The 13,053-nt window shown below is 37.1% G+C and overlaps 1 protein-coding gene across 1 annotated transcript in view; it reads right to left on the bottom strand.

Moving 5' to 3' along the window:
* The window catches only part of LOC150082952 (uncharacterized), a 294,273-nt gene that overhangs the window by 51,708 nt on the left and 229,512 nt on the right, over positions 1 to 13,053 (bottom strand). Inside the window, exon 10 of the mRNA XM_090378332.1 lies at positions 11,861 to 12,049. Within this exon, the coding sequence (XP_090234458.1) occupies positions 11,861 to 12,049 (189 nt within the window). The remainder of the gene's footprint in view (positions 1 to 11,860; positions 12,050 to 13,053) is intronic.

Raw genomic sequence — 13,053 nt, 5'->3', positions numbered from 1 at the left:
TTGGGCAGATGGGCTAAGAAGTGGCAACTGAAGTTTAACCTTGACAAATGCAAAGTACTGCATATGGGTAGAAGTAATCCCAGAGAAACGTACCAACTGTGTGGTACTACACTTAAGGTGGTAGGAAATGAAAAAGACCTGGGAGTAATTGTGCAGTCAGATATGAAGTTTTCTGAGCAATGCAGACAGGCTGCCAGGGCAGGTCATGGGGTTTTGTCAATGATATATAGGAATTTTGCTAGCAGGGAAAAGGAGGTGATTATCCATCTGTATAAGCCAATGGTCAGGCCACGCCTTGAGTACTGCGTACAGGTCTGGAGGCCTCATTTTAGGACGGATGTAGATTTACTTGAGCGTGTACAGAGAAAGGCAACAAGATTGGTGAGGGGAATGAAGGGATCCTCTTACCAAGAGAGGCTTAAGTTCTGCAAATTGCAGTGGCTGGAGACTAGGCACCTGCACGGTGATCTGATTGAGGTATATAAGGCCTTGAATGGGTTGAGCACGCTGAATTCTGATGGGATCCTTCCATTTGTTCAGATTACGAACCTAAGGGGCCATAAATTCAAATTAAGAAAAGACAGATGTAGAATAGATGTGCAGAAATTTGCCTTTAGCCAGCGGGTGGTTAATTGCTGGAACAAACTTCCATCTGTCGTTGTGGAAGTTGACAGGTTAAATAAATTTAAGGAGGAACTGGACAGGCATTTGGAGGGAATGGTGTGATTTTTTTTTTTTTTTTTTTTTTGGCTGATGCTGCATAAGCTCATACACTTGCTTTCTTGCATCACATGCCACTACTACTACTACTACTACTACCCGAGGTGAATTTGTTATATTTAACTTCAACAATTTCTCCTCCACTTTGCTCTCAGTTATTAGAAAGTAATTTAGCTCCCTGTTACCATTTGATAAACTTTTGGCCCCCACTTCCCTACAGAATTTCTCATGTGTGAATGTAGATGCAAAATACACATTCAGTTTACCAGCTACCTGAGCAGGATCAACAGTTGAATAATAATATCAAATGGACCAATCTGATTCATCTACTTCCTTCTAGAGTTTACATAAATAAAGAATCCTCTGCTGTTTTTCTTTGCATCCTTTGCCAAAGATTTCTTGTAATCTACCTTCGCTTGACTAACCTCCTTTGTGACTTGATTACAGAGTAGCTTATATGTAACACAGGTTTCTGTGTTGCATATAAGCTACTCTGTAATCAAGTCACTGACATCCATTTAGGCCTAAACTTTAAGAGTATTTCTAAGTTGGCATGAAAAGCCTAGTAGCTGCTATGATTAATTCCTTGAAAGCTTCCCATTTAGAATTTGCTAATGGTAACACCATCAGTTGATCCCACTGAATAGAATTTAAAACTGACTGAGACAACTGTGGTAACCTTTATGAAAGCAAATACCCCTCCCTCTACCCCTGATGGTAGTTGCATCTTTAAGTAAATCCCAAATCAGTACACTGTGATCACTGCCACTTAGTGGTTCTTTTATTTGCAGATTCTTAATGCATGTATAATCACAGATGATAATCAGATCAAGAGAATTACTCCTTTGCTGATTTAGAAAACAGTCATTCAATAAATCCACAAATTCTTGCTAGTCTGTGAATGACCACAGCCCACAAAGTTCTAGTCAATGCTGGAAAATTAAATCTCAAATTATAAGATATTTTAATTTGCTTGGCCCACTTCATTTCCCAGTGCTTAAGTAACACCAAACTGACTTGACATCTCACTGGCCACCCATGTCAACTGGATGAACTACCTTAGATTTTATGTATTTCTTAACTAAGAGCATAACCCCCCCCCTCCTATCCTGTCTGTATGGTTGGTAAGAGATAATCTGGATAGTATAAAGGTTGCTTATACAGATGACCTGGTGTTGGATGTCTCAGGTCGGTCCAGGAGAAATATCGAGGGAAAAATTCAACTGGTCCTTGATGTCCTATCTGATTGGACGAAGCAAATATATTGAAAATTTCTCCAAATAAGACCAATTTTATGGTATTTAAAATAAAATTAAACAGATCTCCTAGAGTTTACTAAACAGAAAACAAATTCCTTTTGTCACCAGCGTTAAATATCTTGTATTGACTCTTGATGATAAGCTTACCTTGATAATAAATTTCGGAAAAAATAAACAATTTTTCTGCATCTGTAATTCGCATCTCTAGAAAGGAATGGGGATTAAACAAAAAGGTCTTATTTTTATATTATAAAATGATATTTATTCCTATTGTGTCTTATGCTTCCAGGATTTGGCATATTTCAGCTACTAAAAACAAAATTAATTTCAACACAAAGATCAGGATCAATGCTTCTTTCTATCATGCATGTGCCACATATAGTCTCTAATAATGCCCTGCAAGTGCACTGCCTTTAGATCTACATATTATTTATTTGAGCATGATAAGTAAATTATAAAAGGGCTTGTCTACTACCCAAATAGACATTACTTTGACCCAGCTAATAATCTCAAAAATGAGAAAACAAGGATTTGGACTTGCTTGGCAGAAGTCCGGCAACAATGCTGGAATAGTAGTGAGTATTTTATTATTATTAGCTATATGATGCAAGAAAGCCTGAAGCTTATGCTATACCAGCCAAAAAAAAAAAAAAAAAAAAAAAAATTCTGAATTACCCTGAGAGAGAGAGAGAGAGAGAGAGAGAGAGAGAAATAGAAGTCAAGACCCTGGGTATGCCAAGCCCATACTCACCAGGTGTGAGCCTCTGGGGTTATATGGAGAGGTAACAAGGAAATTCATTCCGAAGGTTGAATATGTGGATTTGTAAACTGTGAAGCCATGGTTTTCTCCCAGTATGAATACTTCGTATTTACAGACAAGAATCGGCTCACTCAGTTCAAATTTGAGAGGGGGGGGCTTGAGCCATATCCTTGGTGTACATGTGGAGAAGTAGAAACTTGGCTTCATGTTTTGTTTCACTGTCATCTCTATTCTGATGCAAGATAGATACTGATGAGAAAAATTCCTAAATTGTTAGACAGTAATGTTCATTCACCTGCTTGTGGGTGGTCCAGGAAATTTTTAAGTCTTCCAGGATTTCGCAACTAAAGTGTTTCTCAAGAGACTTGAACTAAAATCCCAAATGGTAGATACCAGGTGAGTGGATAATTGTTCCCTTTCCTTGAGTTTGGGTTACTTTTGTCGCATTGAGGATTAACCCTGCTTTTCGTCCAGCGTTTTTATCTACAGCAAAGTTAAAAATTTAGAAGAATTTTAACTCCTAGAAACAATTACAGATTTTGTTTTTAATCCTGTTTACTGAACAGTTGGTTATAGACCAGGGATAGTTTGTATAGTGGCATACTGAAGACTGAAAAAAGGATAGTACTTAAATATGAACACTATTAATTTAATCCAATTTCTATTTGTGCTGGATGAATCTTCAACACTGAAGATATACACATCTGGCTAAGTTGGTTCAGCTAGATATGTAATTCTAAAGTTTCACCTCAGAGGTGAGTGATTGAATATTCACTTATAACTGGCTTTTAGCAGAATGTGAGGCATGTGTGACACAAAATTTGTGTGACTTCTTTGTGTGACATGAAATTTTGAATGTACTCTAAAAATGTGACACAATGGTATGTGGCATTTGTAAAAATTGAGGAAATACTGCTGGAGTTACTGTGGCCTTCAAGTTACAGGTGATTAAAGTCAAACTTGTGTTGAAAGGTTGTGTAAACTGTTGAGATAATCAGAAGAGCACATATGGATAGCATGATTGCATGAACTCACACATCTCCTAGAAACAGGGTTCCTGAAGAATGTAAAAGTAAAAATTTTGCAGTCTAAATCTGCCATAGTTCTATAAGATGTACAAATATAGATTTTAAGATTGGAATAGAAGAAATAATTTGAGTCGACCTACTCTGTGCTAGAGGGAGAAGGAATATCCGATGTGATATTGTAAATATATTAAGAGTAATGAGTAACTTGAGGAGGAAACTTTGTATATAAGTATATACTGTATGTTTGTGCTGTTTTGTGCTTTCAGTTTTTTTTTTTTTTTCTGAAGTGTTGGATTTCCTTTGACAAAATGTTAGGAATTTTTGAATTATTTTAGTCTGTAGTTATGGAGTATTGTACTGGTGTAAGTACTGTAATATTTGGGAAATACCTGTCCAAAGCTTATCTCGCTTTGGAGTGAGATAAACATCCAAGCAACATAATGAGTTCTCAATCTTAGTTAGTGTTATTTTGAGTTGTGTTTAATTAATAATTTATTGAGTTTTATTATACAGCATGAGTTAAAAAAGTTAAGTTCTAAGCCACATATAAGCTTCGGCGGTGAATGTCTTAATGGTATTTTGAATGAATGTCCTTTCTGTAGACACTGTACTCCTAGCATTAGTGTATATGCAAGTACACATGCACCTGTTCTTACCCTTAGTCACCCTAACATTGCCCATGTACTTACTTATTCCATGAAGACTCCCAGCATTTCTTGTAATGCCCAGCAAGAATAATTTTGACCTCTGCCTACAGCTACTATTAATCTATTGGTCTTTGAATCCCCCAAGCTAGCAGTTTTCCGACCTACCTACCACTGCATCGATAGCCTCAGCAGATATTCTTGCACCCTTTCTCTCTAAATGTATCCCATCCCATCCCATCCCTGTAGAAGCAGTCTCTCCTGTTAACAAGCACAGATCACACTGAGAAAAATTCTACCCCAGGAGCCTCATACATTCTCTACAGGGCCAAACTAATTGACAAGGCTCTCATCATATACTCCTCCTATTGTGTCTGGGCAGAATTGCAGACACTTTCAAATTTAACCCTAACTCATGACTTTTTTTTTTTTTTTTTCACCACCGACCTGTACTTGTTAAGTAAGTCCACAGATCTATTCTTAATGTCATTTGTGCCAACACGTACAACAATATCACCCTTTGTGCCCTTAAAAGATATCTCTCTACAAGTCATCAACTTTTGTCTCTGGTAGACATACACTGGTCCTATTCCAGCTATCCTTTCTGCACAATATATTTCCTATTTCCCTGACAATAGAATCATCAAAAGTAACTAGCTCCTCTGGGACCAGCGCATTCTGCCTTGGAGATTGCCACTGTATCATCTGATTCACAAGAGTGAGCTCTGGCATTGAGTTCGTCAGCTGAGAGCTTGATGGGCCCCCATTTTAATTCCTTTGAAGTTATCCACCATACTCTTCAAACTCTCATAGACGCCCATCAGAATGCTCAGTCTGCACCTAATTTCTTCACACTCTCTGCACCTAGCACACACACAAAGACATCCTCCTTGACTAGATCATGTCCTGTTCCAGAAAGGTCTGTAATCATTACACAAATTGCACTTTTTTTTTAGCCTGTGATGCGTTGGAAAATCCCTCCCTTCTGTTTTCCCCAAGCCACAGCACTCCTGCTACTTCGTGCTCATTGCTTTGTTGCTCTAGTCTGATGCACAATTTCCATTTAATTACAATTTAATTGATTAACAATGTAAATTGATAAATTTAACTGATTAAATGACAATACTAAACTAAGCTAATAGATTCTTAAATGCAGTTATACATACCAATAAGTAGTGATAGCAATCACAATAGTTACATTCTTAGCTAAATACCAAAGAGATATATACCCGACAAGTGATTAGAACCTTTGAGCTACCTATTTATCACAATTAAAACTCTGGTATTCCCCTACACTACTGGTTACATGCTATAATATTCACACTAAAACACTTTTACAATAGTGGTATGAGTAGTAAGTCATAACTTGTGTAAGGTGTAGTAAAGAAACTGATAATTCAGATTCCATTACAAAAAAAGTAATGAAGACTATCAGTTTCAAGTAGGATTTATTAATCGGGGTTAGAGGATTGCAGATGGAAATGAGAACATATATACTTGTAAAATAGTAAAATATAAATGCACATGACTTAATATGATACGAGCTTAAATATACTATAAAATATTGGTGTAAATACACAGATATTTTATAGTAAATATCGGTGTTTGTAAAGTTTTGCTTTTGTTTAAGCATTACTTATTTGAGGTATATGGTAACTCATTGTGAAGGTAGTCACAATATGAGATACAATTAAATCAGTGCCTCTTGTAGTTGACTTTTATAAGCTAACTATGGTGTATTTATGCTGAGATTTTATAATACTTGTAAAATAAGTTAGAAAGGTTTGGTTCTTATCAGAAGTGCATTTGTTCCATTAGTTTGACTATTCATGATTCACTAAGGAAGTTGGGTTAAAAGCTGAGAGGTGCATCTCATGTATAGTAGTTAATACTCTTATGTCTTCTTATTTGAACAGACATTTAGAAATGGTACCAAACAAATAAGAAACTTCTCTAAATTTTTATGTTGGTAAACCTCAGATATTTTCAACCAAGTACTGGACTGTAAGTTAAGAGTATCAAGATTATTTTTATTAAGAATAGCAGCTAACAGCAGAAGTCCTTTAAAAATGGAAGCGAGCAACACAAATACATAAATTTGTAGATACTCCCCTCCCACCGACTCACCAAGTGTGTGGGAGGGGGATAACACTTTTTTATGGAGGATAACACTAAGTTAAAAATTTTATCTGTATCTTGGGGCAGCTAATGGCGCAGTGCATCTGAGCAAGTAACAAGGTATCTTGTTGATCAGGAATACGAGGTGTAGCAATAAAGTTCCCAGACTGGTGCTTTTGCAATCATGTTCAATGAGCTTGGAAATAGGAAGTGGTATGTTGTAGTTCAAACTTCCTCCAACGATGGTACAGAGATTGTTCAGTAGACTAACAGGCTGCATGTAATGATTACTTTTGCTAGTAACATTAAATTCTGTGTCACAATTTTACAGAGAAGCAATGAATGAATATCAAAATTTGTTTTAAATTGGAAAAATCTTAAACTTAAATGTTAATGAAATGTTAAAAACTGCTTATGGTAATGAAATGTTAAGTCGTACCAGTGTATTTGAATGGTATAAGCAGTTCAAAGGATGGTGTGAGGATGTCTGCAATGACCCAAGAAATGGGCATCCATTAACCTCTCAAAATGAGGAGAGTTTCAAAAGTTCAGGAAATTGTGGAACAGATCATTTTATCCTCAGAATGATGGCTGATGAGCTGAATATGAATAAGGAGATGATTTGTCAGATTCTGCATGAAGATTTAGGGAAAAGGAAGGTCTGTGCAAAATTTGTTCAACACACCCTATGGATGAGCAGAAGCAATGAAGAGTGTCATCATGTGAAGACTTCATCCAGGCTTGTCAAGACAATCCTAATTTCCTAGAACATATTGTTCAAGGAAATTCCTGAGAAGATGGGTTTTGGGTGGAGATTAGCATTGGACGTTTTGGTACAACCCAAAGAGGAAGTGCCAGAGCATGCAGTGGACTTCAAAGTCATTACCAAGGTCTAAAGTTTTGTTTACAGAAGTCCAGTACTTCTATTTGGCTGATCATCATGTTTTTTTACAATGTTGCTGATCATCATGTTTTTTTGACAAATATCGTGTGATTCACAAGGAATTTGTAACTGAAAGGGAGAGTCAATGCTGCTTCAAAAACTATTGAAGCACATTTACTATGTGAATCAGCAATTTTGAGAGAAAGGCACCTGATTTTTGTTGTACGAAAATACCTCTGCCCATTCTGCACTTGTTGTGTAGACATTTCTGACAAAACATACCATTGTACAGATCAACCACCCACCCACCCTACTTTCCTCATCTAGCACCAACAGACTTCCTCTTTCCCAAGGTGAAAACTTCTCTCAAAGGAAAGAGATTTCAGTATATTGAGGACATAAAGAAAAATTTAACTGCTGAACAGAACATCTCTTTGGGCACCTTTGCCACAGAAATTTTTAGAATGATGTAATAAGCACATTCAACCAGGGTTCATTCATTATTTTGAATAAAAATAAAAACCATTTTTGAGCTCCTTCACTTTTTCTTTTATTATTATTTTTTATTTATAATCTTTTTATAACTTTTTTATTTTATAATTTTTATTATTATTTTCTCTTTTTTTTTTTTTTTTTTTGGCTGGTGCAGTATAAGCTGTAGGCTTGCTTGCACCATACAGCCATTACTAATACTTTTTATATTACCAGTCTGGGAACTTTATTGCCACACCTTGTATAAGATCTCTCAGATCTCTCCCAGATATAAAACAAAAAATATAAACTGGGACGAGTTTGATAAACAGGTGACAGACAAATTCACTACCACCTTTCTAGAAACGATACAGCACCAGCCTACGGAACAAATAGTGGAAAGAACAATGTCTCTCCTCACAGACATATGCGATGCCACACTAAAGAAAAAACGGAGGAAAGCAAACCAGGTGCCGTGGTGGACCAATGACCTAACAACCCTACGGAAATTAACGAAAAAATCTAGAAAAGACTTGAGGAATGCAAGGAGAACAAATAGACCACAGGACCGAATAGAGAGACTGCAAGAAATATATAAAGAGAACAGACGCAGATACAATAATGAAATATACAAAGAAAAACACCTAGCCTGGAAAAAGCTGGTTGAAGTCACATTGGGAAAAGACCCATGGGGCCTGATCTACAGGCTAGTATTCGAAAAACAGCATCCAGGAGAAGTATTCTCCACGATCACATGCTCCCCGAACAACGAAACACTAACATGGGAACAATCAGTAAATAAAATCCTGGATGGAATTATAAAGCAGGATATAACAATCCCTGAGAGCCCGACGCAGACAGCCATCCGACTTCAACACCTGACATACAGGGCAGCAGATAAAGAGGACGATTTTACACACGGGGAGATTAATGATGCAATACTCTCCTTTAGTGATGGAAAATGCCCAGGACTGGATCTAATAGAGTTGACTATCATGAAAAGACTGTGGAAGAAGAACAGCACAGTACTGGAAACCCTTTTCAATAAATGCCTACATGAAGGCATCTTCCCTGCGCCCTGGAAAATAGCAAACCTCAAAGTCTTAATTAAACACCCTGACAAGCCCCCAAACCTAGCCTCCTCCTGCCACCCCATTGCCCTACTCTCTGTCATAGGTAAAGTCCTAGAAAAACTAATAGTAGGCAGATTCCTACAATACTATACTAAGAAAAATCTATCCTCAAACTGCCAATTCGGTTTCACCCCTGGCAAGTCGGCCGTGGGAGCTATCAAGCAGGTTCTAAACACTATTATTCCCTCGGAATTTAAGTATGTCCTAGGTCTCTTTGTAGACTTTAAAGGTGCCTTTGACACCCTATGGTGGCAAAGTGTGCTGGCGAGGTTTCGAGAGGCAGAGGTTTCAATTCCGATTTATCGTCTAATTACAGACTACTTCTCAAACAGGCACCTCGTGGTCTCAAGCGGAGCATGCTCCGTAACAAGACCAGTGACCCGCGGCTGCCCACAGGGATCTGTTCTTGGCCCAGTCTGCTGGAACACGGTCCTTGATGAGTGGCTCGCAAAAGATCTCCCCCATATAGAGAAAATAGCTTACGCAGACGATCTTGTTCTGATCCTACAGGGTAACTCAAGGCGCGAGCTGGAATCCAGAGCAAAAGAGGCCCTGGAAGATCTAATGTCCTGGTGCACAATAAATAAACTGGAAATATCAGCAGAAAAAACAAAACAAGTCCTATTCAAGGGTAAGCTCAATAGAAATAGACCTCCATTAATTAAAATCAATGAACAGAGCATAGGCAGGGAATCCAAATACAAGTATCTAGGAATAATATTAGATGAAAATTTAACTTTCATAGAGCATGCAAAATACTTAAAGAAAAAAACTCAAAAATTAACCGGAAAATTACTAAGAATTGCAAGGAAAAAATGGAACGTAAAACCATCCACACTGGCATTGTATTATACAAGCCTCTTCCTCCCCATTATATGCTATGGAGCGGGTGCCTGGGCACCTGGCATCAAACGCAGCCTAGTAAACAAATACCTATTACAGGCACAAAGAATCTTTCTTTTGGCCACCTCCAGAGCATGTCGAACCATCTCAACTTCAGCCCTCCAGATAATATGTGGAAAGCTACCCATAAAATATGAAATCATACAAGCATATCTAAATTACTACAGGAGACAAAGAATCCCACATGCCTTTGAAGAATATGCAATAAATCTTAATGGAACAGACAAAGAAGATCAAAGAAGACTAAGAGAAATGTTTACTACACAATGGCAAAGAGAATGGAGGGAAGAGACCAAGGGGAGGACAACATATCAGTTCTTCCCCCTTGCACAAGAAATAAGCAAGACAAACAAACCTTGGCTGCAACCAGGATTATACACTACTTTCCTCATGTCGGGCCACGGAAGCTTAAACTCAAGACTACATGCTCTGAGGCTGGCCGATTCTCCTGACTGCAAATGCGGGTCGCACGAAACAGTGCAACACATAATGCTGGACTGCATTAACTACACGGACCTGAGGCAACCGTTCCAGCTAATAACAGAGGTGTACCACACGGAGGATTTCTTCAAAGTGACGGAATCACTGGAAACCTTCCAAGCACTTGCGAACTTTGCAGAGAGAGCATTCCAGAGAAGAAGGACTCTCCTAGGCCTGCCAGACTAGCAGGTAACCGTGTCCTGTGACAACACTACACTGTGAAGGTAACGCGTGTTGTATTGTCAATAATTACCAAGTGAAAGGAAGAAGGGCAGGACAAGGAAAACACAGTCTGCCATGGACCTATGGCTTGAAAAGTAAGACAGTATACCTGCTGACCACATGAAAAGGTCAGGGAAAACACAAACTTGTACGTGACACACAAAAACCCACCTAGCACATAAGAAAACAACAGTGATTATAAGAGACTGATTGACTTTTATGCCTATGTAAATGATAAAGAATTGAAATGGATATAAAATAACCTAGAATGCCTGATTGACTTTTATGCCTATGTAAGACTGACTGACTATATGCCTATGTAAATGATAAAGAATTGAAATAGATATAAAATAACCTAGAATGCCGGGCTTCTCCACAAGGACAGGATTGGGCCCTGCGTGTGCAGGGGTCCGGCTACTAAAAACATCCTAAAACGCCCGCCCTAGGTCAGGACTGAGCCCTGCGAGAGCCAGGGTACTACCAAAATATTGTTTAATAAGGAAATGATTAAGAGTGCAAGAGAAACTGGCTGCCTCCACGTGGCAAGTGACGGGAGCGGGGGGTTGGGACACTACAAGTCCGCGACTCCCTGCTGCTAAATGCCAGTTGCCAGCCACAAACAACGAGAACAACACACTACATACACTAAAATACAAATTAAAGGGTAAAATAAGTTTTTTTTTTTTTTTTTATATATATAACATAAGCATAACTAGACCTAAGTAAATATATATATAGAGATATATATATACATACTTTTTTTTTTTTTTTTTATTAGTCAAAATTCAAAATTGTATACGTTATCATTAGAGAAATTGTTAAAAAATTTTATGCTGGCAAAGATAAACGCTTAAACAACGGCGGATATAGGGGAAACCCTGGATACCGCTAGTAACCTACCAAAACACTATGTCACTATGTCACACCTTGTATGTGCAAAGACAACAAATGCATTTTAAGTATGATATTTTGATAACTGTAAACTACATGCATTTTTAATGCTAGTTTTTTTGTTCATTTCTTGAAATGAAATCAAAGTTTTTCTAATAGAAAAATTCTACAACCTTTATTCAAGTCCTAACTAGAAAAAGTTTGGCTAACCACTCATGATATGATTTTTAAATCAAGACTCTTAACCTGAGCAACATTCATAATTCTATAACTTTAAGACTGAATGCCTTTAGAAATTTTTAAAATATTAAGAAGAAACACTCATTAAATATAATTAGCCACACTTACCCCACTATCAACTGGCAATTTTTCATATAAAACAGGCTGAAGGATATAAGACAGCACTGGGAGGATACATGCTAATGTTTTACCAGATCTTGGCGGTGCAATTATAGAAACATTAGACATTCGAAATATAGAAGGCCATATAACTGACTGAAGTTCAGTAGGCCCAGGGAATTCTACTTCTTCAAGTCTCTAAATTTAGAAAGAAAAAAACTATAAAACACAGTAGACATGATAAAACAGTATTTCTTTTAAGAATTCAAGAACAGAAAAACAACAGAAAGAAAATAATGTGAATCATATAATTTTTAATTAAAATCATTTTGGTTTATTACTTTAAATTTTGAAATACAGATGCAAGCAGCAAGGATTTTAAACTCATAAAAACATCAGCAACAGAAGAAAAAAAAAATAATAATAATAATAAATAACCATTAAATCTGGTATCCATTCTCGTTCAGGTTTGTATCTCTGATTTCATATGGTTTGGGTAATAAGTAATTTCACTTTGACTAAAAGAATATATTTTTTATATTTATTCTGTGGCTATCCTTTCAAATACGTTCCCTACATGGAAAGAGGAAAATGAAGAGTAACAAGGTTAGTTATTAGTACAGAGAAATCAGATCCACACAAAGGTATTTTGTTTTTTCAGTATTATGCGAAAATCGGAAACAAAACACCTTTGTGGAAATGCTATTGAGTTAAGGTCTTTAAAAGGTTTCAGTAAACTAGACACCGGAAATCTTGTTTCTTTTATTCTGTACGTGGCAGAGGACTCTCACCTTTTCAAATTTTAATATATAATGGATCTCTGAAGAAAATTATGTCAACATAAGAGTTGCAACTCCCTTATTTGCATCAGAATCTGGCTCTGCACCCTGATGGATACTTCTAATTGCCCAATACATTAGAATTATTTCAGTGACATTAAAATACTCATGCAGGGATACATGCTCTAGCCCAGTGGTTCTCAAGTGTGGCTATGGTGGCCAAATGCACCTACCAGATAATTTTCATAAATATAAATTTTTTTCATTTATTAAATTTCAACATCCATTTTTGCGGCCGTTGGAAAAACACTCTTGAGAACCACTGCTCTAGCCTTGTCAGAATCAATATATTGGTGTAGTGAATTGCTAAAATAACTGAAAATAGACTGTTTCTAAAGTGGTTAATACATCATTAAAGTCTAT

The sequence above is a fragment of the Mastigoproctus giganteus genome, chromosome 7 (assembly GCF_048544385.1).
Source record: "Mastigoproctus giganteus isolate SK-2022 chromosome 7, ASM4854438v1, whole genome shotgun sequence".
Taxonomy (NCBI): domain Eukaryota; kingdom Metazoa; phylum Arthropoda; class Arachnida; order Uropygi; family Thelyphonidae; genus Mastigoproctus; species Mastigoproctus giganteus.
Note: the sequence above shows the minus strand (reverse complement) of the source record. Positions and strands in the feature narration are given on the sequence as shown.